General features: G+C 48.5%; 9 protein-coding genes across 9 annotated transcripts; 5 read left to right on the top strand and 4 right to left on the bottom strand.

Moving 5' to 3' along the window:
- The first annotated feature begins 736 nt into the window (after positions 1 to 736).
- F5147DRAFT_156796 (uncharacterized protein) lies at positions 737 to 2,605 on the top strand. The gene is made up of 4 exons (XM_041428330.1): positions 737 to 997; positions 1,060 to 1,158; positions 1,221 to 1,256; positions 1,307 to 2,605. The coding sequence occupies exons 1-4, from the start codon at positions 963 to 965 to the stop codon at positions 2,433 to 2,435; spliced, it is 1,299 nt and encodes a 432-aa protein (XP_041293477.1). The 5' UTR covers positions 737 to 962; the 3' UTR covers positions 2,436 to 2,605.
- Positions 2,606 to 3,949: 1,344 nt separating this feature from the next.
- On the top strand, positions 3,950 to 4,986 carry F5147DRAFT_652474 (uncharacterized protein; the record flags this gene model as incomplete). The annotated part of the gene is made up of 5 exons (XM_041433625.1): positions 3,950 to 4,130; positions 4,190 to 4,349; positions 4,382 to 4,470; positions 4,682 to 4,721; positions 4,833 to 4,986. 5 exons carry the CDS (start codon positions 3,950 to 3,952, stop codon positions 4,984 to 4,986), a joined length of 624 nt encoding a protein of 207 aa, XP_041293478.1.
- Positions 4,987 to 5,517: 531 nt separating this feature from the next.
- On the top strand, positions 5,518 to 9,728 carry F5147DRAFT_798654 (uncharacterized protein; the record flags this gene model as incomplete). The annotated part of the gene is made up of 15 exons (XM_041443231.1): positions 5,518 to 5,551; positions 5,598 to 5,917; positions 5,975 to 6,067; positions 6,279 to 6,531; positions 6,576 to 6,657; positions 6,717 to 7,006; positions 7,061 to 7,134; positions 7,184 to 7,328; positions 7,378 to 7,539; positions 7,591 to 7,826; positions 7,879 to 8,614; positions 8,689 to 8,826; positions 8,882 to 9,034; positions 9,085 to 9,287; positions 9,340 to 9,728. The coding sequence occupies 15 exons, from the start codon at positions 5,518 to 5,520 to the stop codon at positions 9,643 to 9,645; spliced, it is 3,225 nt and encodes a 1,074-aa protein (XP_041293479.1). The 3' UTR covers positions 9,646 to 9,728.
- On the bottom strand, positions 9,728 to 10,510 carry F5147DRAFT_156809 (uncharacterized protein). Its single transcript, XM_041428331.1, has 2 exons — positions 9,996 to 10,510; positions 9,728 to 9,939 (listed from the first exon to the last, which is right to left on the bottom strand). The coding sequence occupies exons 1-2, from the start codon at positions 10,404 to 10,406 to the stop codon at positions 9,811 to 9,813; spliced, it is 540 nt and encodes a 179-aa protein (XP_041293480.1). The 5' UTR covers positions 10,407 to 10,510; the 3' UTR covers positions 9,728 to 9,810.
- Positions 10,511 to 10,713: 203 nt separating this feature from the next.
- On the bottom strand, positions 10,714 to 13,918 carry F5147DRAFT_836782 (glycoside hydrolase family 29 protein; the record flags this gene model as incomplete). The annotated part of the gene is made up of 15 exons (XM_041444017.1): positions 10,714 to 11,114; positions 11,172 to 11,283; positions 11,333 to 11,528; positions 11,584 to 11,680; positions 11,730 to 11,910; positions 11,961 to 12,121; positions 12,175 to 12,285; positions 12,339 to 12,408; positions 12,456 to 12,487; positions 12,544 to 12,577; positions 12,636 to 13,253; positions 13,306 to 13,351; positions 13,406 to 13,468; positions 13,521 to 13,647; positions 13,694 to 13,918. 15 exons carry the CDS (start codon positions 13,916 to 13,918, stop codon positions 10,815 to 10,817), a joined length of 2,373 nt encoding a protein of 790 aa, XP_041293481.1. The 3' UTR covers positions 10,714 to 10,814.
- A 1,469-nt stretch (positions 13,919 to 15,387) lies between these two features.
- F5147DRAFT_773208 (glycoside hydrolase family 29 protein) lies at positions 15,388 to 18,633 on the bottom strand (the record flags this gene model as incomplete). The annotated part of the gene is made up of 16 exons (XM_041441427.1): positions 15,388 to 15,687; positions 15,737 to 15,848; positions 15,897 to 15,918; positions 15,989 to 16,093; positions 16,149 to 16,245; positions 16,299 to 16,479; positions 16,530 to 16,855; positions 16,913 to 16,982; positions 17,030 to 17,061; positions 17,117 to 17,150; positions 17,200 to 17,817; positions 17,870 to 17,915; positions 17,970 to 18,029; positions 18,085 to 18,211; positions 18,258 to 18,536; positions 18,592 to 18,633. 16 exons carry the CDS (start codon positions 18,631 to 18,633, stop codon positions 15,388 to 15,390), a joined length of 2,451 nt encoding a protein of 816 aa, XP_041293482.1.
- Positions 18,634 to 19,512: 879 nt separating this feature from the next.
- On the top strand, positions 19,513 to 20,817 carry F5147DRAFT_156926 (glutathione S-transferase). The gene is made up of 5 exons (XM_041428332.1): positions 19,513 to 20,006; positions 20,060 to 20,253; positions 20,303 to 20,417; positions 20,484 to 20,587; positions 20,642 to 20,817. Exons 1-5 carry the CDS (start codon positions 19,839 to 19,841, stop codon positions 20,697 to 20,699), a joined length of 639 nt encoding a protein of 212 aa, XP_041293483.1. The 5' UTR covers positions 19,513 to 19,838; the 3' UTR covers positions 20,700 to 20,817.
- F5147DRAFT_612178 (uncharacterized protein) lies at positions 20,528 to 23,710 on the bottom strand. Its single transcript, XM_041432454.1, has 8 exons — positions 23,549 to 23,710; positions 23,347 to 23,503; positions 23,105 to 23,281; positions 23,000 to 23,050; positions 22,843 to 22,951; positions 21,417 to 22,788; positions 20,640 to 21,365; positions 20,528 to 20,585 (listed from the first exon to the last, which is right to left on the bottom strand). Exons 2-7 carry the CDS (start codon positions 23,419 to 23,421, stop codon positions 20,936 to 20,938), a joined length of 2,214 nt encoding a protein of 737 aa, XP_041293484.1. The 5' UTR covers positions 23,422 to 23,503; positions 23,549 to 23,710; the 3' UTR covers positions 20,528 to 20,585; positions 20,640 to 20,935.
- Positions 23,711 to 25,115: 1,405 nt separating this feature from the next.
- Positions 25,116 to 25,966, top strand: F5147DRAFT_773211 (glutathione S-transferase; the record flags this gene model as incomplete). The annotated part of the gene is made up of 5 exons (XM_041441428.1): positions 25,116 to 25,283; positions 25,341 to 25,534; positions 25,584 to 25,698; positions 25,757 to 25,854; positions 25,909 to 25,966. The coding sequence occupies 5 exons, from the start codon at positions 25,116 to 25,118 to the stop codon at positions 25,964 to 25,966; spliced, it is 633 nt and encodes a 210-aa protein (XP_041293485.1).

The raw sequence follows: 25,966 nt of genomic DNA on the forward strand, positions 1-25,966 counted from the left end.
ACTTCTAGATCGGCTTCGACTCCTCCGAGCTTGATTTGAGGCCATGGGTTTTCGACAAAAGATCTAAACTCGTTCACTCACTGAACAAAGTGGATCGAGTAGCGTGAGAATATTTCAGCCACAATCTAATTGCGGTTGTTTGGATCAGAAGCTTTTGCCAAACAACGTTCATGATTTTAAAAGGGCCGTCCACCAGCATCTACCTAATTATTATTATTTTTTTCGTGCAAGCTCGGCACTCTACGCGAAGGACTAGTCTTATTCCCGCTTCATCTCATTTGGACGTTACAGTGCTCGGACGCTGTCATATCGGCAGGCGCTTGGCCACTTCTTCCATATCTTGTTCTCCTGTAAATTCAGTGCTTCTCAAGAATGGCCATCAGGACCTCCTAAATCGTGTACGTCTTGCTGTGCTGCCTATCATCATCAGGTCGATTTCTGGGGTAGCACGAGCCGGACACATGTACATGTTGCCACGTGGGGGGGCATTGCGCCTCGGCTTTAACGTGATCGCGCGCAGACCTCGAATTTCATATTTATGGCATGTCAGCCAGCTTGAAATGGCCGTTATGAACCTCCTGTGCGTCACATTTTTCTATTCACCATGAACAAACTTTATACACCGATCGCTCGCAGGCGCACTACGGATTACATTGGTTACAGCTCCATTTTATTGAAAGTCGATTCATATCTTTACAACAGGACCGCCCGAGTGTTTGTCAAATGGCCGCACTACTAGTGGAAACATAATACATGAACCTCCATTTCCGTACAGGAAGTGAAAGTATATACACAATGGACCAAATAGTGCTTTTTTGACATTTCACACATTGCAGAGTGTGGCCTAGAAACCACATCCTTACAAGTATAAAGCGCTCCTTCTTTGCCGCTTTGGCTCATGCTGGCTCACAAGTACTCCTTATTAGCGGTATTTTGAAAACCAAGGCTACGCTTCTACTCCCATGTCTTTCAAAGAGGGACCTTTCTCTGATTCCTAGTACGTCTTCATTGCCTAGTTATTTATCATCTCCTTGAGTTGCTCATCATGCATCGTGACAGCGGTCGGAAACCCTTTAATTTCTTACCCAGGCAGGAAACAACGTCTCTGACTCCTCCAAGATCTTCGCCCATTTTCAGTGTTGGACCACCATGGTCATTGTACGCTAGGTCTCTTTGCTGTTTGGCTAGTTCCCCAGCTGATCACTGTTACTGTTGTTTAGCCCCACCTTGTCCTACACAAATGAGGCTACTGCACCGTGAGTAGAAGGATTCCTCTTTGTTTATGCGTCTCTCATGAACAAAACAGTGGAACTGGGATAATACCATCTGATGATCCTTTTCTCGCGAGAAGCCATCAGAATTTTCAGGGCGACCCATTCATTGATTATGACGCATCGAGGCACAATGATGATAGCTTGCCAGTGACTTCCCCTGGCAATGTGGTGTCAACAATCACGGTTTCTCAGACTACTGACGGTGCCTGGTTGACCAGTGCCTCTGCAACTCTACCTCCGGAACTCGAGACATCTGCTCACAATTCATATCAACCAATTCATTCACCTCTTTCCCACATGGTAGCTAGCAGCTCTTTCATGTGGCCTGTGCATGGACCGGTCCATAGTGGGACCTTCCATTCATTAGAAGTCTTGCATGAAGACCGCAGGACTGCAATGCTGCAAGGAAGTCCACAATCCCCGGCGCAAGTACCACCCAATAGCTCGTGGTATCCTCAAGTAGAGGCTGTAGGCAGCTCCGCGAGCGCTGCGTTTCAATCTCCTTCACTCCACTCGAGACCGACGCCACCGGCTCTTCGACATGAAAGCACACCTCAAGGTTTAGTCTCTCGGCATAATGAAACCGCTGCAATAGGTCCACAGACTCCTGGTACGGGGTCAGCTGGCTATGAACCTGCTTCCCAATCACCGCGTCAGAAACGCAGAGCCTCGTGGTCGAGTTATGTCGACCGGCCCGCAAAAGCTCTGCTCTGCAACGGGATTGTCCTTGATGAAGAAGACGTCAAGGAGACTAGGAGTATCAATGGCGGTCTCGTTATCACTTATCTCTGTCGCTGGACGCACAACGGGCAGGAATGTGGTATGCACGTCATGGGCGATCGTATACGATTGGCAAGGCATATACAGAGGTGGCACAGGGCTCACGCGGAACACAGTCAGAGGCAGGTCCCTTGCCACTGGGATGGCTGTGGAAAGATAATGAAAAGAGAGAACGTCGTCCGACATGTCATCGTCACCCATCTCAAGATGAAATGGTGCTGCTCGGTATGTTGTATCAGGTTATCTCGCGATGATGCCTCTGCGAGGCATTTCGAACGTGTGAAATCCTGCAGGCATGGTGTTGCGACGGTTGAAAGAGGTCCAGAAGCGCAGGAAGTGAACGTTTGTCAAGGGGTCGAGTTATCACATCAATTAATTTAATGCGGACATATCTGAAGCGAACGATAATTTTATGCTACATGGACAGCGTTGATAAGTATTTGTGATTCGATACATGTGTTGTAGTCGTGGGTTAACGTTCAAACGTTCACCGGTTACCGGTCATATACATGCCTGAACCCGACTCTCCCTTGACTTTCTCTCTAATAGACAGATTTGCATACTAGTATTCTAGTATGATAACAAAGTAATATTAACGTTATTTCTACATTTGCCTTACTGAGTCATACCTGTAAATAATTCTTTATAAATGCAGCAACGAACCATCGACTTCAAGTTCGCTCGAATGCAACTCAAACGTCCCTGAAACAAACGAAATAATTTTCTCTCGTGTTCTCCTGGAACAAGACATGCACATCGCAAAAGGTTCTTGCCCCTTTACAATATCACTCCTTCAGATCACGCGTACTTGAGGCCGATTAATGGTACTACTAGCAGCACAACTTCCAGTCGTCGCTCGCTCCAGCATCGAACACATTCAATCAATACGCCACCAGTGTATTATTGTCGACCTTGAAGACCATGTTTTATACCTTCGATCGTTCGACCACTCGATTGCAAGAGCTTCAAGTTGTCGGCATCATCTATTTTCAAATGTCCACCACATGCATCCGTACTTCAGAACGCGCTACTCGACGTTTGCTTTGTGCCCATCGTCGGAGTAACCTTAGTTTCCCCTATACGGACCTTTATAGAAGAATGAAGACGATCCCTTCTAAGAGTAACCTGCGTCCTCGCCTGTCTTCATTTCCTTCGCTTGGAAAAGTTCGCACACGAACTCGTCACTTCCATACCAAACAAGCTCCGAAGTAACATGAACGGGTTTTTTTAATTCTGCGCACCGCGATAGTAGGATACAGTCTCCGAGCGGCGAGCGCTACCCAGTCTACAAGCCAAGACACATGACTCGGAGTCGGCGGCAGAGACCTGAGTTGGCACGCGGCGGTTCGGTACCTGCCTCACCAACCCAAACCAGATCTCTTAGTTTGCCGTCCGCCATCGGCAATCCCTTCGCATGGACATCAGTCAACGGAATTCTTGGCAAGTGCCCGTGGCGCATCCACATATTCCGCGTATGACGGGTTGGTGTGGGTGTCGATTCTAGAATTGGTTACACACTACCGCCTCACCGTCACGGTGACCGGGTGACTCAGACCCGCACACCCGTGCCGCGCGATGAATACATTTTTAGATAGCAGGTAACGCCAGAGTGCCACCCCACCACAGAACGTTCGGTGAACGTTGATGCATCATCGGGGTAATAGTCTGATATCTATAACGAGCTGTGTGAGGGTAGGAAGTCCAGCTCCGAACTTGGATCTTTTGAAACAAAGTTCGCGTGTACTAGTATGCATATCAGACAAACTCATATTCTTTGATAGTCAATCCTCAAGATAAAAGAGCCCTTAACTTATGATATGACGCAGACCCACGCAGCTAAGCATCATCTACTTCACTGATTCTTTGCGCTCACGTCATTACCCGCGAAATTTAACATGGATAACATCATGAACTTGCAAGTCATCTATAGTGCCTGGCTTCATGCTGCAGCAGACAATGATTCCGATACTATTTCGCCGTCGTTGGCAACACCCCAAGAGTACGGTCCTCTGTTGCAAGAATCTGTCGGGGTCGTCAATGTCATGGCAGATCCTCCTGTTGGACAACTTTCCCCAGGTAGAATTCGCTATTTCCGCAGTCTTTCACTTCAAGCGTTTACCATATACGACGCCCAGATCTAATGGTCGCCGGTTCCATGAACCACATCGTACCGCCCTTCCAGTCATTCGCAGATGGGCATGCCACAGAGAGGCTGACCACATCCAGTTTTTCAGCCAGACGTTATCCCACATTTGTGTCTCTCCATCGTGCTCGGCGGTCAGGAGAAAGTGAAGTGTACGTGGCCCGGATGCTCAAGTATTCTCAAGAAAGATAGCCACACTCGCCATGTGGACAACATTCATCTCCGCAAAGTCAGGGCTATATGCACTCGCTGTGAAAGAGAATTCACGCGCAAGTACGCGAAGACGAAGCATGAACTTACGTGTCCTGGTACACACTCCAAACGTAAACGATGAACTCACAAGGCCTGCATCTGTGTCAATGGTGTATCATGTTATTTCACATAGAACACACCTCTTCCCTGATTCTAGCACAATTTTATCGAAGTTGTTCTTTGTATACGTACTCACTGAGGTTATCGGTGTTCTTCTGAACAAATCTTCCAGATACTATGTTCGAGCACGAGTTGCTGACCCGTGAATCGAAGTGCGTGTCTGATTGGCCGGCTCCTGTGATGGGTGAGTGAGGTCAATATTGTGACCCGACTCGGAATGCCAGAGCAAGTCTTGGGTGATTGGCGCTCGCTTGCCGTGGCAGGGAAGACGAAGAGAAGCGATATGATTGGGTCATAGACTGGGCTATGGTCGTGTGGGATCTCGACCATCTCAAGATGTTATGCCGTACTGGTGGCTGTCGTATATGGTCTCAAGAATCAAGATGGTTCCAAGGTGGTGGGCAGGTTATCGGTTGACCCGGTGACTTGCCCAGTCCAGTGCGGCCCTGCTCCTTGATCACGATCTGACGCTTGGTGGGCCCGAACGGAGTGGTTTGAATTAATTCCGGTAAATGTTGATATTAATGAAAATATTGTGGCCAAGCACTCCCTTCCTTTGAACGAACCAAGAGCCCTTGTAAACATGCCCGTGCATGCTTGGTCGATCGGGCGTTTGTTTAATTCTGAAGCAACCCAAAAAGGAAACACGTGGCCGCCGGCATCTACAAGTCAAAACCCAGGCCATATTTGGTGTAGCTCAGGACACTTCTCGTCTTGGTTTACATTGTCCTGTCTGTTCCACCAATAGTGTTGCCCCATCATCAACGCCGTAAGCTCACTGTAAGCATCAAACTTATTTCTGATAAGCGAAAATTATTCTCCTTTTGCTCATGCCGGGATCCTGTCTATTAAGTCACACGGCCGAGTTACAAAGCTTGCAGATCTTCGGAAGCACGTTGCGCGCGCCAAACACTGACAGAAAGGATATTTCTCGTGCTAACGAGCAAGATGTCCAAATCACGCCGTCACGGCAGTCTCTCAGGTGCACTGGGCAAACGCTCATCCCTAATGGCTACCTCCAGCTCCAGCGCGAACCGCCAGCGAGCTTTCTGTCATTCCGGAGTCCTCCGTCGTGTCTACATCTGCTCATTCAATATTACCGGTCTCGTCTGCTCCAGCACCCCAGGCATACTCATATCCACACCAACGAAGCCCTTCTCCCCCCGCTTCGAGCTATTTCCCGTCTGTGTCCACTATACAGAGTGGTGAACCACAACCTACACCAGGTGCTGCTACCCACTTTGCGTATAGCACAACCCTTAGGAGACATCATCTTGAAGGCCCTATTCTTCATCCGGATTTCAGTGGCATTACTTCTAGCGAGGGACTACCATCACTCTGGCAAAAGGTAAAGGGTGTCCTTGGACGCCAACTCTCGGATAGTGCTGCGGAAACACGTTATGAGCTGGGAGAGCGGGTCAGCCAGCACTCGAGACTTCGAGAGGATCGAGACAAAAGGGACACTCCTTCTGCACGTTTTGCTCATTGGACAATTGAGGCGAGTATTTTCCTTTCAAAATTTGCTCATCTTGTGTGCGTGTCCCGCACTGCCTCCACTGTGTCCACAATGTTTCTAGAAATCCAGGATGGAAGGGTAGATTTCTGATCACGCTATTTTTATCTTCTCGTAATCCCCTAAAAGGATTTCTCGAAACGGGCGGCGGCTCCGGTGTCGGGTATCAATGTACTGACACAAATTGCCTTTTTAGGACACTCTAGCACACTTCAAAACGTCAGCAGTCTCTGGTCTTCCTAGTTCGTCAATTCTAGCGCTGCAAGATGTCCATGGATACAATGAATTCTCCGTATCCATGCCTGAGCCAGCTCTACTCAAGTTTGCTAAGACCATTTACGAGAGCCCGCTCATCCTACTCCTATGTGGCAGCGCTGTGATTAGTGCGGTCATGGGAAACGTCGATGATGCAGTCAGTATCACGGTGGCAGTGCTAATAGTATTGACTGGTGAGCATCTGCAGAATATAATGGAAGTATCTCATTTTCTCTAGTTGGCTTTGTGCAGGAACAGCGCTCGGAAAAAAGCCTGGAAGCGCTTAACAAGCTCGTGCCACACCACTGCCACGTGATTCGGTGCGGCACAAATATTCTGTCAAATACTCTATTATCTCAACGTTTACAAATGTTCACAGTGATCAATGTGATATTCACATTCTGGCCAATGAGCTGGTTCCCGGGGATATTGTTGCGCTCTCATCGGGAGACCGTGTTCCCGCGGACATGCGTATCATCAAGGCAGTAGACCTCGAAATTGACGAGAGTAGTCTCACTGGTGAGACCAATGCACGTCGAAAGGATTCAGATCCTTGCGTCTCTCAAGTTTCTACGTCCACAACTGCTTCGGGTAGCCCAGAGGACTTGGGAGATATCGCGTTAGCTGAACGGTCATGCATTGGATACATGGGAACTTTGGTTCGGAACGGTGAGTGAATACTAAGAGTGGGATTCGTGTGCTTAAACCCCACACTACCTTAAGGTCGTGGCATGGGTGTCGTGATCGCGACTGGTACTCAAACAGAGTTTGGTGTGATCTTTTCCATGATGCAAGATGTAGGTGTCTTTTGAGCTTTTGATTATGAACATACTTAGTTCCAAACAGGTCGAGGAAAAACGTACACCTCTTCAATTAAGCATGGATGAGCTAGCCAAGAAGTTGTCGATTTTATCCTTCGGCATTATTGGGGTCATTTGCCTCATCGGCATGTGGCAGCAACGGCCCTGGCTGGACATGTTTACCATTGGAGGTAGTTGATTCCATTGACGACACCTTTGCTCGTTTAACTTTGCATGCAGTATCTCTTGCGGTAGCAGCTATTCCAGAGGGCCTCCCTATCGTCACGACTGTCACATTAGCTCTTGGCGTGTTGAGGATGTCGAAGAGAAAGGCCATCGTAAAAAAACTTCATTCTGTCGAAGCCCTGGGCTGTATTTCTGTCATTTGCTCTGACAAGACCGGTCAGTCAATAACTGCATTATCCTTATCTTTTGTTACAATTGATGTTACAGGCACCTTGACAAAGAATGAACAAACAGTCACAGAGATATATGTCGTTGATGAGAATATTCATGTTGATGACCCTCGGCCAACAATATCTACAGCAGTTAGGAAGCTTCTGGAAATCGGCTCTTTGTGCAACAATTCTTCGATGTCCAAGGATGGCGAGGGCAAATACGTTGGACAATCGACCGACGTGGCGTTGATGAATGTTCTGTCTTCATTCGATATGCCAGATCAACGACAGGTAGGTTTACAGCAACGGCGTCGTCAGTGTTTTATACTGAAATCGGTTTAAGTCCTTCACCCGCCTTTCGGAAAAACCATTCAACTCGGAACAAAAGTACATGGCCGTCAGCGGTGTTCACTCCTACTCCACAACTATCTATTCAGGTTCTCCTAGCGAAATGTACTACGTCAAGGGATCCATTGACGCCATCTTGGATCGTTGCAAGTACTACTTTATTACGGACGGCTCAACACCTACCTTAGACGCTAACACGCGCAACGTCATACTGAACAACGCTCAAGCAACAGCATCGCGGGGCCTTCGAGTAATTGCCATGGCGTATGGATACGGATCTGTCGATTCTCCACGTCAGGATTCTACACAACCGCAGCACCGTGCCGCCCACTCGGTGTCGCGGACCCCAGTGCCTGATGAGGACAAGACCAATCTAGTCTTTGTTGGGTTTCAGGCCATGTTTGATCCCCCACGTAAGGGAGTCGCAGATGCTATCGGCTTGCTCCAGAACGGCGGGGTACAAGTTGTTATGATCACCGGGGATGCTGAGCAGACAGCCTTGGCTATCGCCCAAAAGCTGGGGCTCCGCGTTGGTCCTACACACGCTCACGATAGCCAGCTCCGCAAATATTGCTTGACTGGAAAGGATCTCGACCAGATGAGCCGGTCACAGCTCATCGAGCGGGTAGGCAGCGTGAGCGTGTTCGCGCGGACGACACCGCGACACAAAATGTCAATTGTCGAAGCCTTTCAAGCTCGTGGAGCTGTTGTGGCTATGACTGGAGACGGGGGTGAGTGCTGTCTATATCATGCCATGGCTAAGCTTATATAATTTTGCCTGCTTTCTCTTCGGCCGTTTCGCTAGTCAATGATGCGCCAGCGCTTAAAATGGCAGACATCGGTGTGTCGATGGGGAAAAGTGGTACCGACGTTGCGAAGGAAGCCGCTGATGCTATCCTTGTGGATGACAATTTCAGTACGATATTACCTGCTGTCGAGGAAGGTAAGCGATCTGTTCTTTAAATCATGGTCGCGTAACTAACTAAGCGGTTCTAAAGGCAAATCGATCTTTCACAACATCCAAAACTTCTTGTCTTTCCAGCTCAGCACTGCTGCTGCTGCATTGACGCTCATTACACTTAGTACCTTGCTTGGGTTCAGTAACCCGCTCAACGCCATGCAGATTCTTTTTATTAATATTTTGATGGACGGTACGTTCTCTGGATCGCCCTCGAATAGCAAATGTCTGAGTAGGTACCAGGACCTCCAAGTCAATCGTTAGGTGTCGACCCAGTAGATCCAGCAGTCATGCGAAGACCTCCACGGAAGAAAAACGAACCAATAATAACGAAACGCCTGTTATATCGCGTCCTTTTCTCGGCTGCTACCATTGTCTGCGGAACATCTTTTATTTATACCACTGCGTTGGGTGATGATCTTGTATCGAGGCGGGAACAAACCATGGTCGGTTCTTAAACTCTTGGATTCTACTTGCCACAACTCACGTGTTGAATAGACTTTCACGTGCTTCGTCTTCCTTGACCTCGTGTCTGCAGTGCAGAACCGCGGTCTCGGATGTGGCTTGATGCAAAACAAGATGCTCGTGACAACCGTATCGATATCATTCCTCGTCCAGCTAGCGCTCATTTATGTTCCCTTTATGCAAGCGATCTTCCAGACAGATGCTCTTCGTTGGGAGGACATCTTGACCATCTTACTCATAGCTGCAACGTCTTTCGTGCTGCATGAGGGACGGAGGTATTTCGAAAGAAGGATCCAATCAGACGAAGCATATGCTAACGCCGCGGAAGAGATGGCGTGATCTTTCTTTGATAGGGAGGTTGAGTTAAGTTATCTACGCATGAATATATAACAGAATAGAGCGATGGATAACTATATTGTCTACATAGTACTACACATTATAACCTTTTACACACTCAAGATCGAACTACCATACATGGTTATCGCACAACTGGAAGCATCTAAACTAAGTCATCGCTTTGTAGGGAGTGAAAGCTGGGGGAATAATCATCCAGGACGGCGCGCCAAGAGGGACTGCTCTAGGAGCAACGCCAGTAGCAAGACGAGATTGCGAATAGCATTCTGTACGGAGTTCCTAGACGAATAGATGATCAATGATGTAAGCAACGTCGACAAAAAAAGCCGACGTACCTCAAAACTCCATGACCGAAGACCCGGTGTCGCCGAGATACTCTGAAATACGTCGGAGGCGTCTTGCGCCACTTCGTCATTGCATATTTGCATGTGGTGTGACGTATTGCCATCGCAGGAAATAGGATCGACCGGAGGAGCGACGGCATGACCATGAACATAGCTAGTAGTGCCTGCATGCATCGCACGTGCTCGAGCAGGAAGCGGAACCATCGCTCTCTTAGGAATAGCACCCTGCCAAACCGCAGCTGCCTTTGAGATAAAAATACCCTCATCGTCTTCTGCAATTTCAAAAGATAGGTTTAGAGGCATGTCTTTTCCTCCTGCGGCGAGCTGGGAGGCTTCTGGAGACGTGTAGTAGTGGGCGTAACCTTTGATTGGTGTTTCCGTCAGAGCGAGCGTTCCAGACATGGTGATAGAGGAGAAAATTGGGGGATTGAGGGACTGGAAGATTGCTGGTACGCTAGATGTTATATAGGTGATGTCACAAGGAAGTTTTGCTATAGTGGATTGACGTCAATTATTAGTTCACTTCTATCGGCAATGAAGAAGAATGAGATAACGCAATAAAGCACCTCATTTACAAGGCGTATGTGGCCATAAAAAAGACCATGCAAGGTCAATGAGACTGGCGCTGTCCACACATTAATTGTATGGCGTGATATGTATACACGGTTGTGGCTGGTTGACAGTGGTGGAAGTGGACCCAAAGGAATAAAAAATTGTTCACATCCGGACTCGGAGCGCTAAATTGTCAAACACGTGATATACTGATGTGACTAACGTCACCGGTGGACGCTTTGACCGTTATCACTACGTTCACCCAGAATATGTCACCTGAAACGCCCAGGCATAATCTACCTGATCGACTTCATCCTGAGGCACCACAATGGTCAAGATACCCGATCCATCAATGTTCCACTCAAGACTCTGCGGATTCCTTGACGGCCCCAGCAGCACAACACTATCTCCTTTCTGAATCGGAAACGCCACGCCACCCGCATCCACCGTGACTTTCCCATTCCTCGGCTTGTTGAATGCGATGATGCAAAATGTTTTTGGTGTGGTGAGGAACCTAAATGATTCCGTCGGATCTTGAGACGCTTGATACCAATAATCCTGATGCGCACACGTTTCATCTAAAAAAGGAGTGCAAAAAGAGTGTTTGTGACCTACAGTTGTATAGACGCAGTCGCCTGCGTACTTCAGCCATTTTCCGGCAGCGAGGAGGTTATCTGCCATTGGTGCAATGATGTCACCTTCCGCATTAGGACCAACATCGAGCAAACTGTGGAATGAAATAAAACGAGGACCAAGGCGATGATGCTATTCCTCACTAGTTTCCATTCTTGCTCACGACATCGACCAGTGTTTGGATGATGGTCGTTCCATTCTTGTACTCGCTCGCATTGGTGGCAGAATTCAAACCGTAGCTATACGGGTCCATCCCTTCGTTCGTCTCCCAGTGGCGAGTGGACAAGGAACCCAACGTCGCATACTCTGGTGTGTCAAAGTCCGGGACCGCACCACAACCTTAAGTGTGTGTTGTATCAGATATGCCTAACCATTTGTAGCAAAGACGACCTACGATCATTCATGGTGACCTGATAACCATTCTGCATCGCCTTGTTATAAAATTGTGCAGCAAAATCTAACGTCTTATTAAGGCCTCCACCGTCGCACCACTAGCCCCCGTCAGCACATGCTAAGAATTCGGTCTAATAACAAGCTAACCATGATTTCTGTGTCATAGTCCAGCGCCAAAGACAGCATCTGGGGGTATTGCAAATCCTCGATGTAGTCGCTTATATTCAATATTCCAGTATAAGGCTCTAGCTCAGACGCATTGAATGCGTTGTGCGCCAAGCCTCCTGGCCATGAACTAAACCCATACTTGGAGAAGTATGGATTGAACCTGCAGTAGATTAAAAACAGGAGCTATACTTGTGGCGTCAGTACTCTTACCATTCGGGAAGTGAGTAGTATGTGCCTCGATGAATATCGGGATAATCAGATTTGGCAGTGTCCATGAGCTCTTTGACAAAGTCACGATGTGGGTTAAGGTATACACTACTTCTGTGTGTGGTATTTTTTGTATCAAATAGTGCATAACCGTCGTGATGTTTCTGCAATGCGGCACGGTCAGACTTGATTTGAGAACTAACAGAGCAGTTCGCACAGTAACGATGACAAAGTACTTCGCGCCAGCCTCGGAGAACAGATCTAACCAAGCTCTGGGATTCCAAGTAGACGCTGTGAAGTTAGCAATGAAGTCATCATACACGACATCCTGCAGTGCACAAGTATGAACGTCAATGTTGACTGAAAGCTCATTACGGTTACCTTCCCATAAGTGTCTAGGTGATGTACCCACGTCGGGGAGTTGGAGTTCGGAGGATTACGGAGATTCCAGCTGCTCTTGTGTCAGAATGGCCCGCATATGATGGAGAACCTCCTTACTCATACCACTCCGCATATGAACTAGGCGGGCCCTATCTAAAATGCATCAAACCAACACGAGCGTCACCGACAGCAGAAACATACTTACCCAAGCGGGGACGCTGTAGATACCCCAATGAATGCTGCGAATGCATGAGTCCATGGATCATCTAAGTCTTCGGGAATGCATCTGGTACTTACAATATTCCATACTTCGCCTGGCTCCACCAAGTGGGCGTCTCATGTGTGACCAGCACATTAGCTTCCGCCGTCCATTCGGTCCGCAGCAGGACGATGGGCCAGCCCACGGAAGTCCCAATGACATTTCCAAATTCATCTTCGATGGTGATTGTCGCATTTCCCTTCCCATCGTTGTTGAGAACGAAGACGTCCACGCGAGCCTGGTCTGCGGGGACCAGGCGATACACGAAGCCAGATGTGACCGTGGAGACCCCCTCGCCTGCTACTGAGATCTCGTACCGCGAGTTTATGGATGTGTTCGAGGAGGTCGCGTAACTCCCTGGGAGTAGATTCGCAAGGGTGATGGCGACCGCTTGAGCTCGCTGTCCGTTGATGTCCTCCCACCTCGTGCTGAATTGGGCACTACGAACAGAGAGCTGGGGAATCAGAAGACCACTGGTAGGTTCAAAAGAAGGTGTCATAGAGAGTGCGAATATATGGAGTCTGTTCGAGGTAGAAGACGTTTCTGGGAGCGTGATACTTTCAAGTGGCGCACGAGATGGTACAGATAGCGATAATTGGAAGATTTGGGTAGAATTCCAATTTTTATTGGATGAATATTCTTCGAAATGGTATGGTCTGATATGGGTCAAAGGTCAGTATTAGTTGGCAAAGACAATGCACGCTTTACGTTCGAATTGCTCCCCCATTGATATTCAACCAGTCTTGCCCAGTAACTAAATGCTATCCATGAGCTGGCAGAGTCCGCGTAGGGTTCAAGGAAAACTAACATGGCAAGTACTTGACTGAATGATCTGCGTAGTTCAGGCTGAATGTTCCACTTAATCCGCCTACTACAAATTACAGTCGACGTGCCAGAGGATACAGATAGCTGACTGCACTTACTATCTGAACGATCCCACACATACATGACATGCAACTCATGAACATAAGTTACGTTCGAGAGTTTCACAACTTGTCCTCCAGCAATGACATTGTCTTGGCTTTGTCCCCACGTCAATGGCAGGTCATACTGAAAATCGCTGAGTAAATAGACAACACATCATCATGATCCTCACCGGGATTCCATTATACAACCAAGGGCCCTCAGGTAGGTACTCTGCTGCATATGTGGCGCCATTCCCATCGAAGTTGCCAGTGATACCGTCTAGCGAAGCAGCTTGGTTATCGAAGAGACCACTTAGTGGAATAACAACAGACGGAAATGTGACGAGGGATGACTTCACAGTGCTAAAATAAGAGAACAAAGTCCCGCACAGCAATGGCACACCAAAGACTCTCATAGCGGCCTCGAAGGGGTGCTATCCACGTGGATCCATGCTTTTCTATCCACAGCTAGGTAAAATATCGGTGTTATGTCGTTCGCATAAACAATACCGTCTGACCATGGTCACAATAATCATGTTCATGGCATATGCTTCTGACATGCTGAAATGATTCGAGAAGACGAGAATGACATTGAATCGACGTGGCCGCCCTCGTGTCGATTACGCTGTTAGAAAGGCTTATGAGGCAAGCAGCTTCGAAGGTCCAACCCTGACATAGTGGACAGTCCAGGTGCACGTGATCCACTTTCTTGTTTCACGCTATTTGTACTTCACTAGTACTGGTTCTCTTCACGACGCTGAGGCTTGTTCTTAAGTTCTTGTTCCAATGCCTCGACACCAGCCCCTTCTTTCGAATGATCGTCAATGTCACGTACACCTACTTGAATGTCGGCTGAAGACACCAATTTTCTTCTACTTTTACTGTATACAAGTTGAATGATATGAGGCCTGAGCCCGAGGTCTTCTATCAACGCTACAGTAATTTATTCGGGAGTCCGGTCGAGGCGTTCAGGAAAATTTGTATAAAAGTGAGTACATCCATCAACTCCGCGACGAACTGTCGTGCAATCAAGCACTGTGCCAACGCGAAAGAGATAAGACTCGTTATTGTGACATGCTTAGTCTGCCAACCTCATCTAAGATTTCGCGCAGTACACGAGAGGAGTTCCGGACTGCTACAAGGCGCAAAGGTGCCAGTGAGTCGTGGGGTTGAATTTCGGTCGCAAAGCGAACGACTCATACTCACAACAGGCGGACAGACACCGACGCAGCATGGGAGGCCTTTCTGGCTGGTGCTGCCACAAGCCTGGCCTGAGAGCGCACATTCCTGTGCGGTGACACACATAGATCTTGTCAAAGCTGCAACGACTGCGACGACTCGGAGGAATGAGAAATGCATGGCTCGTGCTAGGTTATATGGGATGAACAGATTCTGCTAGTGGCCTTACTCTTATATCCTATCAGAAAAAACGTTTGGAAAGTAAGCTTGGCACTTGTATCAGAATGGGTGCGCTTTCCAGCGGACTTGAGGCTGAGAGTATAGGCAGAACCGAAGGTTGGCGGATAAACAATCCAGAGCATGTGGACCGTAGACTAATGCATACCTCAGTGGATGTGATGGAGGTAGGACTGCCGAGGAAAAACATTGAATATTGAATATTGAATGTCGAGATGTCCGAAACGGAAACCCGTGATGACCGTGACGACACCGGATGTGGGTGTCAAGTCATCTGCAAAACTGTGAAATGAACGCTTACACCGGTAGTGCACGCATATGCATCATACAAATTGGTGCCTCTTTTTTTGAGATTGTTGATTGTCCGGTGGGGCGAAGCCCTATGCTGGACAGTACGTACTGTGCTTACTCATTGTATATGTGCGGTGGTATCGGTGCTCACTCAGCCTCACTGCTATTAATCCTACGTTCACCCAGAATATGACACCTGGAATGCCCAGGCATAATCTACCTGATCGACTTCATCCTGAGGCACCACAACCGTCAAGACACCCGATCCATCAACGTCCCACTCAAGGCTCTGCGAATTCGTTGACGGTCCCAGTAGCACAACACTATCTCCCTTCTGAATCGGAAGCGCCACGCCACCCGCATCCACCGTAACTTTCCCATCGCTCGGCTTGTTAAACGCGATAATGCAAAATGTTTTTGGTGTGGTGAGGAACCTAAATAATCCCGTCGGATCTTGGGACGCTTGGTACCAGTAATCCTGATGTTTCATCTAAAAAAGGAGTGCCAAAAGAGTTTTTGTGACTTACAGTTGCGTAGACGCAGTCGCCTGCATACTTGAGCCATTTGCCGGCAGCGAGGAGGTTGTCTGCCATCGGTGCGATGATGTCGCCCTCTGCAGTGGGACCGACATCGAGCAAACTGTGGAATTGAATGAAAAAGTACCAAGGTGATGATGTTATTCCTCACTAGTTTCCATTCTTGCTCACGACTATCGATCAGTGTTTGAATGATGGTCGTTCCGTTCTTGTACTCGCTCGCATTGGTGGCAGAATTCAAACCATAGCTATTCGGGTCCATCCCTTCGCTCGTTTCCCAGTGGCGAGTGGACAGGGAAGCGAACGTCGCATACTCTGGTGTGTCAAAGTCCGGGACCGCACCACAACCTCAAGTGAGTGTTACATCAGACATGCCTGACAGTTCGCAGCAAAGACGACCTACGATCATTTATGGTAACCTGATAGCCATTCTGCATCGCCTTGTTAAAGAACTGTGCAGCAAAGTCCAACGTCTTATTGGGGCCTCCAATGTCGCACCACTAGCCCCCGTCAGTGCATGCATGCTAAGAAGTCGGTCTAATAACGAGCTAACCATGATTTCTGTGTCGTATTCCAGCGCCAAAGACAGCATCTGGGGGTATTGCAAATCCTCGATGTAGTCGCTTATATTCAATATTCCAGTATAAGGCTCTAGCTCAGACGCATTGAATGCGTTGTGCGCCAAGCCTCCTGGCCATGAACTAAACCCATACTTGGAGAAGTATGGATTGAACCTGCAGTAGATTAGAAACAGGAGCTATACTTGTGGCGTCAGTACTCTTACCATTCGGGAAGTGAGTAGTATGTGCCTCGATGAATATCGGGATAATCAGATTTGGCAGTGTCCATGAGCTCTTTGACAAAGTCACGATGTGGGTTAAGGTATACACTACTTCTGTGCGTGGTGTTTTTTGTATCAAATAATGCATAACCGTCGTGATGTTTCTGCAATGCGGCACGGTTAGACTTGACTGACAACCAACAAAGAGCAGCTCCCACAGTAACGATGACAAAGTACTTCGCCCCAGCCTCAGAGAACAGATCTAACCAAGCTCTGGGATTCCAAGTAGACGCTGTGAAGTTAGCAATAAAGTCATCGTATACGATATCCTGCAGTGCACAAGCATGAACGTTAATATTTACTGACTGAAAGTTCACTATAGCTACCTTCCCATAAGTGTCCAGGTGATGTACCCATGTCGGCGAGCTGGAGTTCGGAGGATTATGAAGGCTCCAGCTGTTCCTGTGTCAGGATGGCTCGCATATGATGGAAAACCTCCTTACTCATACCACTCCGCATATGAACCAGGCGGACCCTATCTGAAATGCATCAACCAATGTGAGCGTCACAGACAGCACAAACATACCTACCCAAGCAGGGACGCTATAGATGCCCCAATGAATGCTGCGAATACATGAGCCCATGTAATCCTCAGGAATTATCTGGTACTTACAAGATTCCATACTTGGCCTGATTCCACCAAGTGGGCGTCTCATGTGTGGCCAGTACATCAGCGTCTGCTGTCCATTCTGTCCGCAGCGGGACGATGGGCCAACCCGCGGAAGTCCCAACAACATTCCCAAATTCATCTTTGATCGTGACTGTTGCATTTCCTGTCCCGCCATCGTTGAGAACAAAGACATCTACACGAGCCTGGTCTGCGGGGACCAGGCGATACACGAGGCCAGGTGTGACCGTGGAGACCCCCTCGCCTGTCACTGAGATCTCGTACCGCGAGTTTATGGATGCGTTCGGGGAGGTAGAGTAACTCCCTGAGAGCAGATTCGCAAGGGTGATGGCGACGGCTTGAGCTCGCTGCCCATTGATGTCTTCCCACCTCGTGCTGAATTGGGCACTACGGATAGAGAGCTGAGGCACCAGAAGACCACTGGCAGGTTTAAAAGAAGGTGTCATAGAAAGCGCAAATATATGGAGTCTGTTCGAGGTAGAAGACATTTCTGGGAGCGCGATGCTTTCAAGCGGTGTACGAGACGGTACGGATAGCGATAATTGGAAGATTTGGGTAGAGTTCCAATTCTTATTGGATGAATATTCTTCGAAATGGTATGGTCTGATATGGGTCAAAGGTCAGTATGAGTTAGCAAAGACAATGCACGTTTTACGTTCGAATTGCTCCCCCATTTATATTCAACCAGCCTTGTCCAGTGACTAAATGCTGTCCATGAGCTGGCAGAGTCCGTGCAGGATTCAATGGAGACTAACATTGCAAGTACTTGATTGAATGATCCGCGTAGTTCAGGCTGAACGTTCCACTTAATCCGCCTACGAATTCAAGTCGACACGTTAGAGGATGCGGATAGTAGCTGACTGCGCTTACTACCCGAACTATCCCCTGCATATATGATATGCAACTCGTGAACATAAGTTGCATTCGAGAGCTTCACAACTTGGCCTCCAGCAACGACATTGTCTTGGCTTTGTCCCCAAGTCGATGGCAGGTCATACTGAAGATCGCTGAGTGAATAGACGAAACGTCATCGTGATCCTCACTGAGATTCCATTATACAACCACGGGCCCTCAGGTAGGTACTCTGCTGCATATGTGGCGCCATAACCATCGAAGTTGCCGGTGGTGCCATCCAGCGAAGCAGCTTGGTTATCGAAGATATCGCTTAATGGAATAATAACAGAAGGAAATGTGACGAGGGATGACTTCACAGTGCGAAAATAAGAGAACAAAGCCCCGCATAATAATGGGACACCGAAGATTCCCATAACGGCCTCGAAGGGAGGCTGCTCGGCGAGGATGCATGCCTTTTCTATCCACAGCTAGGGGAAACATCGGTGTTATGTCACTCGCATAAACAATAGGTCTGAGTCTGACCATGGTCACAATAGTCATATTCACGGCATATGCTTCTGACATGCTGAAATGAGTCGAGATGACGAGAATGATGTTCAACGTGGCCGCCCTCGTATCGATTAGGTTGTTAGAGAGGCTTACGCAGGGTACGAACAGCGGCAAGCAGCCTTCGAAGGTCCAACCCTGAAACTGAAAGAGATATCGCAGGAATGGCTAGAGAAGTTAAGCATGATAAATCAGGCGGGAACAACATACACTTCAACATTAATTGCGTTTTTATTCCACGTCACTAGCCCCGAATTCTACACAGCAGATATAACGTCGCGTTGCAACAGCTTAAAAGTTAATCGAAGAACTTGGAGGCTCGGAAAGAGTTAGGAATGCGTGAGGGTGTTCAATTCCAACCAAGCGGACGGCACGGACCGTTCGAAAAGTGCACGTGATATTTGTCTTCAGAGTCGTACCACTAGGACTACTGACACAGATCATCGTCAAATCATATACATCATCGATCGTTTCCCGCAAAATTGATGGCATCCATTGACGAGGCGCTGCCTGAGCTATCCTGACAATTGAGGCTGATAGACGTCTCGCGGTATCGAATTCGAATTCGAAGAGCAGTATAGTTGGGGTACAGTGGGGGAGGGGATACGCGTATACCTTAAGAGTCTCCCGTGGAAGGCCGTGGATCGATAAGTGCTAGTGAGTCTGGAGCATCTGCATCAAGTACTGAGTTGGTTGATTCGGTTTCATGATCACATGGTCACCATCAAGGTCACAAGGATGCTCAATAATCAATCTTGGCCTGAAATCTCCGTGGATGGTCACTAGTTCACTGACTATTGGTAATTAGTCAGAGCCACCTCGACTTGAAACTTCTAGGTCCTACGTAGAAGCGCGGAATGCCGGCGATCCCCACAACAACGAACAAGCTTCTACATCCAAGATCGCTATCCTGAATGTCCCCTGCTGCTTTGTTTGCCAGCGCCGTACTGATACGCAGTCACTCGGGCCTAGGCCTGATCAACATTCAGCTAGCTCCTTCCCATTAAGCTTTGATGAGCTTTGTAAAGGCAAGACCTAATCATGATGAACCCTTTCCTGAATTAGCTTAGAAGATCATCGAATCGATCAGCAGCGCCAGCACCATGTGATCTTATCGTAATAATTTGCAAACATATCTAGACCGTACGTATAAATATTCATGCGTTCATCGATATCCACCATCACATACCATCATCATCATCCCCACCCTCTAATCTCACAAAATGGTCAAGTTGTACGGTTTCTCCGGTTCCACATGCACCCGCCTCGTTGCCCTCATCTGCAAGGAAAAGAACATCCCATACGAGTTGACCTCGGTCAACTTGTCCAAAGGCGAACAGAAGGCCGCATCGCACACTGCGATCCAGCCATTCGGACAGGTTCCATACATCGTGAGCCAAATCGTGACCAGATCTACCCCATCCGCTAATTTGCGCCTTCAAAGGATGACGACGGCTTCATTCTATACGAGTCGCGCGCGATCGCGAGATACCTTAGCAAGAAATACCCCAACCAAGGCACCTCCTTGATTCCTAGCGATCCCAAGGCAGAGGCTCTGTTCGAACAAGCAGCTTCGATCGAGACATTCAACTTCAGCGTTATCGTCGGGCCCATCGTCGGCGAAAAGGTGTTCAAGCCGTGAGTAGTTCTCTTTCTTGATCCGACATAGCTGAGACGATCTCTCAAGGCGCCGTGGTCTGCAACCGGACGAGGAACGTGTCAGCGAGCTGTTGGCGAGCCTCCAGAGCAAGATGGATGCGTATGAGGTGATCCTCAGCAAACAGAAGTACCTTGCTGGTGACGTGCGTCTGATTTACCTCTTGACATCTACTCTGGCTATGAACTAACGGTATCTACTGGCTATCTAGTCTGTCACGATCGCTGATTTGTGCCACCTGCCGTATGGCACTGCGTTTTACGGACTCGGAGGTAGCTTTGCTGAGGTGTTTGACAGCAGGCCTAGCCTTTCTAGGTAAGAGCTATCATGCCAGCTGTCGTGGATATGATTTAATCGTTTAATGCACAGGTGGTGGAAGGATATCTCTAGCAGGCCTGCTTGGCTTGCCGTCAAGGATGGTGCATAAGCGCATGAGCCGTAGTTCAACAATTTGATTTGTAGGATACTTTTGGAAAGCAGAGCAGAGGAATGTCGTATGTAATACCAATAAAACTTCAGTCGCAGATGTATCCCAATCGATGTTTTCGGACCACTCGTCCTAGTGAAAGCTAGTATGATTAAGGAAGAGCAGTGCGATGGCGTCGTGTAAAAGCAACAACTGTAACTATCTTACTTGAATATAATATGGACGATACTCGCCTCTCATCGGACATCCTCTCCCCCCGGAACCCGTGCTCCAAGCACAGCTTCCCTACGAGTTCTCAGCGCTCCCTCATACGCCTTACACGCCCACTTCAGAAACCCCACTTCCTTACCCCTACCCTGCTCTACTAATCGGGCATGCAGCAACTCCACATCCGCGAAACTCAGCAAAGGCGGTACACGCTCGTCAGGTGGGCCGATGGCTGATGTGAGGCGCACGAGGGGACGAGGCGTAGCGGATGAATTATTGAGAACCGTTCGTGTCGAGAGGATGGGTGGTTTTGCGAAGAGGGTGATCGTACGTTTTTTCATGCTGGGAGTATCTACATCACCAGACGATGGATTGCGGGCCGGAGGCAGCAGCGCGGTTGGAGGATACCGCGACATAAATGTGCGGAGCAGTGTAATTGCACGGTCGACATCACCATTTCTAGACGAAGGCATTAGTATGACTATAGATGTTGGAAAATAAAAGACTGACAAGGAATGAACTCTTCTGACAGCAGTGTGCGCTCTCTCGACTAGCCTGGCAGTTACTGTAGTCTCCGTGGCCCCATTGGCCCACTCGCGCTCAAGCTCTTCCCAACGCGCCCATAGCTCATCCACCCATTTTCCTGCAAGATCACGTTCATGCGATCTTGAAAGTGCACACCTCTCGAGGGCATCGACATAAGCGCGCGAATCACCCATAAGGTCAACCCCAAAAGATGAAAACAGCCTCTCGAATACATCGCGCGCACTTTCGAGACTCGCATGTGAGTAATACACGGATATGTACGCATTGAAGAGGCGTGGTGTGAGTCTGACGTTGAACCTTCCAGCGAGAGGGTCGGGAGGCGTGTTTGAGGATGAACGAGAGGTAGGGTTAGTATCTTGAAGGATTCTATCGAAGAGAGCCGTGGCCTCTGCGACGACCTCGCCTGGTGATTGGGGTGGGAGGTGTGAAAATGAAGGCATTGTAGCCATACGAGCCAAATCGTTCGGAACTGCATCGGAATCGGAAGAAACACCCGCAGATTCTGAAGGTAAGTCTGATAAGCACTCAGCAGCGCTCGCTAGCGGTCCCTCTTGATTTGAAGCTGGTGCCACAACCGCCCCGTCGTTCACGATCCTGGTTGCGCCCCTTTTGAAAGGGGGTTTATACGCGGCATAAGCGTGGAACATGTGCTGCATCATCTCCTCGGTTAGACCTTCAGCTCTCACAGCTTCTGCCAGGATCCACCTAGCACGCCCCAAATCACCCACACGCTTACAGCCGTCCAGCAGAGCCGTCCAAGTACGTGGCCCGCCAACCCCTTCAAGGTCCCCACCACCAACTTCAGAAGAACCGCGTCCAAAGCGGTCGCGCATTTGCCGCGCAAACCTGATGGCCTCAGAAACCCATTCTCCTCCAGCCTTCGCACAAGCACGGATCACTGCGTCGTATGCCCCTTCGGTCGGCACAATTCCCGCGTCCAGCATCTCAGTCCACAGGTCCAGGGCACGCTCGGGTTCGGGAGATGAGGGTGCTGAAGCACACGCGCGGATCATCAACGCGTAGAGATGAGCATCTGGGGTCGGGTGCGCAACATAGCGCATGTGCGCGAAAAGGTCCCAAGCTTGTGAATTCGCGGCCAGTCTTCCTAATGGTACGTCCGGTGTTGAGCATATCGAAGGAGGTGAAGGAGAGGGACGGACAGAGAATAGGGAGGATATAATACGTGAATAGGATTTCATGGGGGCATAGAGCCCAGAAGCTTCATACTTGTGCAGAAGGTCGATAGCACGAGTGGGAAATGCGCGCGATGCAAAGACAGCCGGGTCACGAAGGTACGACTTGATATGCAGATCTCGTTGAGTTTCAGAAGGTTTGCCTATGCATAGATATAGTTAATTGACAATTGCAAGTACATGTATCGAATACGAACCGGTTAAAATATTTGCCATGAATCCTTCAAATCGTTCTGTATTTCCATGCAACGCGTGATATCCGAGCACGATATTCACGATGTCTTCGGGTAGTGTAACACCGGAAAGCTGAGCTGTTCGTGAACGTCTGAAGCGAGATGATATTATGATGCTAACCTTCGAAGATTCTATTGCACTTTCTGCACTGCCCAAGTCTCCATCGCGCATCTATAAGGCCTGTAAGATGTTTGACCCCATCTTTTTGAAATTAAGAATACGCACATAAGCACGGACCCGTTCTCTCACTCCAATCACGATGCCATCTTCTTCACAGGGTTTTGTAACTTCTACGGCCTGTTGAGTAAGCGGTGTGTCGAGTAAGTCTTCAAACATTGAGAATAACTCCTCGTCCGTGTAACGAGGGAAAAGCGCTGCCTCTGACTCCGGGGTTGCTTCCAACTGAACAAACATAGGCTCACGTCAGAAAGCGTACATGAATGGTTAGATTCAAAGCGAGGGCCTACCGACTGAGAGTGCACGACATCCGATGGCGCTTGCGTATTTTGCAACGCAAGAACTCTCCTTTCGAGCTCGGACATTGGGGCCGTAAAACTTTTGGGCAACTTGAACGCGGTCAAATTTCCAGAGTGAGTGCTTGGTGTTCTGCGGCGTCCGCGTCGCCTGTGTTGCATAAGCGTTGATAACTGATACAGAATGACAACTCACCTAGAAAACGCATTCTTTTCCTCAGCGGGCTCGAAAGATGGCGCAGGAGACGGTGCAAGGGCAACCGCCTGGTGGAAGTTCCGTGAACAACATGCCCATTTTACTGATCGGACATGAGCAAGGCTAAAATCGAGCAAACCGAGGGGAAGGATGGTGTTGGGCATGAAATAGGTCGCGAAAATATTAGTATATCAAGTATGCACCAATATTCCAATGATCAAATATGTGTCATCAACGCAACGTAAGCGGCAATGACTGGACCTCTCGATTCAAGTGAAGACCTTCTCTGAGTTGAAGAGAAATCTGCGCGATATCAATACTTGATACACCAAGTCATACACTAGTCAACGTTTCAACATGCATCTTATTCGTATCTTTTCCTTCGTTACTATACAGTTGTACTGATGCCAAACCGCAACAGCATACACTAGCAGCATACACGGCTCCATGCGCTCCCTCAGCGAGGTCACTACTCTGATTGCGATAGATGGCAGTCTGTTGCATCGTTGCGATGATGTTGACCCTGCGAAAATAATCACCAGGATAATGACGACACTGCCAGGCGCATAGAGGCCAAAATAGGAGTCCTGAAATCCGATGGAGTCTCTGACATGACAGAAAAAGCGTTGGCGTGGGGAGCCACAGTAGATGCTACCTACAAGTTATCAGCCACCACCACGTCAATATCAACCACAGTGCTGCCACTTGACTTGGACAATTACATCATTACATGCAGGAAGAGGAGTGGGGAGGGTGGGAAACACAAGAAGGGGGCAGATGGAAATATGAGTGAGAAGGACAGCGGATGGCATGATCATAAGGTGTATGAATACAGTACAGTAATATTCCGATTCCGATGGCAGGCCGCTGATCGCAAGGTTGTTTTGTCATTGAGCGGTGTTTAAAGTGAGACTCTGCCGGACTTGCTGATTCAATCATTGCGCTCCAGACTTTTGGCCAAGTCCAATTACTACACTTCCGACGTAACTTGCACTAGTAAGTACTGCGCATGCCATATTGCTCACCAATATATTGATGGCAGTACTACTAGCAATCGTCTGTACGTTGGCACGGCAAAGCAAAGCACCTTTCTCGGATTAAGCGGAAACCACCAAGGTTATGGCTCGCGATACCAAGCAGGACTAGTACTCATACAAGTGTCGCCCAATAACCAGCTCGGAGGACTCGCACTGGCAGCATCCAAGTCCAGAATTTGGATTGCTCTTCTATTTCCTCACCAAATAATTTTAACCTACTTTCGAAGCCCCGCATAGCCCACTGATCCATAGTTACCCACATCAAGATTGTGCCGCCATGGTAAGTAGCTAGTACTTTTACGCTCTTCGAGACCTCCATTTAAGTACTAGTAACATTAATAGCCTTTCCGAGTACGAAGGTAAATATCAGCACTTTACTCAGCATGCGTGATATTTTATCGTCATCGATTCATCATCCACCTAAATATTCATGCAGAGCCCCACAGGAGCCATGGGTATAAATAATTCATGCGCTCATGGAACTCCCTCATCAACTCGCATATCATCCTCATTCCCAGTAATCTCACAAGATGGTCAAGTTATATGGCTCTCCCACTTCCACATGCACGCGCCTCGTCGCTCTCATCTGCAAGGAAAAGAATATCCCATATGAGTTGATCCAGGTCAACTTGGCCAAAGGTGAACAAAAGGCCGCATCTTTCACGGCAATCCAGCCATTCGGACAGGTCCCATACATCGTGAGTCGACTTGTGACTAGGTCTCATGATGTCGTTCGCTGATTTACGCCCTCAAAGGATGACGACGGTTTTATTCTATACGAGTCTCGCGCGATCGCAAGATACCTCATCAAGAAATACCCCAACCAGGGCACCCCCTTGATTCCCAGCGACCCCAAGGCTCAGGCCCTGTTTGAACAAGCAGCTTCGATCGAGGTGTTCAACTTCACCAACTCCGTACAGCCAATTGTCTTCGAAAAAGTGTTCAAGCCGTGAGTGGTTCCCTTCTTTGTTCCAACGTAGCTCAGACGATTTCTCAAGGCGCTTTGGTCTGCAACCAAATGAGGAACGTGTTGGCGAGGCGTTGAAGACCCTCCAGGAGAAGTTGGATGTGTATGAAGTGATCCTCAGCAAACAAAAGTACCTTGCTGGTGATGTGCGTCTGATTTATTCCTCGACGTCTTCTCTGGCTATGAACTAACAGGGCTACTTAGTTTCTCACGCTCGCTGATTTGACCCATCTGCCTTATGGCACTGCGTTCTACACAAATGGGTTTGCTGAGGTGTTTGACAGCAGGCCCAACCTTGCTAGGTGAGAGCTATGAGGCCAGCTGTCGTGGATATGATTTAATCGTTTGACGCGCAGGTGGTGGAAGGACATCTCTAACAGGCCTGCTTGGCTCGCCGTCAAGGATGGTGCGTAA

This window comes from Suillus discolor (genome assembly GCF_016758755.1).
Source record: "Suillus discolor strain FC423 chromosome Unknown F5147scaffold_24, whole genome shotgun sequence".
Lineage (NCBI taxonomy): Eukaryota > Fungi > Basidiomycota > Agaricomycetes > Boletales > Suillaceae > Suillus > Suillus discolor.

Excerpts from the sequence above, each read along its gene's own strand:
- F5147DRAFT_156796 (XM_041428330.1), top strand. The coding sequence starts at position 963 with ATGTCTTTCAAAGAGGGACCTTTCTCTGATTCCTA. Across the intron at positions 998-1,059 it reads GGACCTTTCTCTGATTCCTA|CGGTCGGAAACCCTTTAATT; the intron begins GTACGTCTTCAT and ends GCATCGTGACAG. Across the intron at positions 1,159-1,220 it reads GTTGGACCACCATGGTCATT|CCCCACCTTGTCCTACACAA; the intron begins GTACGCTAGGTC and ends ACTGTTGTTTAG.
- F5147DRAFT_156809 (XM_041428331.1), bottom strand. The coding sequence starts at position 10,406 with ATGTCTGGAACGCTCGCTCTGACGGAAACACCAATCAAAGGTTACGCC. Across the intron at positions 9,940-9,995 it reads TTCGGTCATGGAGTTTTGAG|GAACTCCGTACAGAATGCTA; the intron begins GTACGTCGGCTT and ends CTATTCGTCTAG.
- F5147DRAFT_156926 (XM_041428332.1), top strand. The coding sequence starts at position 19,839 with ATGGTCAAGTTGTACGGTTTCTCCGGTTCCACATGCACCCGCCTCGTT. Across the intron at positions 20,418-20,483 it reads AGAAGTACCTTGCTGGTGAC|TCTGTCACGATCGCTGATTT; the intron begins GTGCGTCTGATT and ends CTGGCTATCTAG. Across the intron at positions 20,588-20,641 it reads AGCAGGCCTAGCCTTTCTAG|GTGGTGGAAGGATATCTCTA; the intron begins GTAAGAGCTATC and ends TTTAATGCACAG.
- F5147DRAFT_612178 (XM_041432454.1), bottom strand. The coding sequence starts at position 23,421 with ATGTCCGAGCTCGAAAGGAGAGTTCTTGCGTTGCAAAATACGCAAGCG. Across the intron at positions 23,051-23,104 it reads GAGAACGGGTCCGTGCTTAT|ATGCGCGATGGAGACTTGGG; the intron begins GTGCGTATTCTT and ends CAGGCCTTATAG. Across the intron at positions 22,952-22,999 it reads GTGCAATAGAATCTTCGAAG|CTTTCCGGTGTTACACTACC; the intron begins GTTAGCATCATA and ends CGAACAGCTCAG.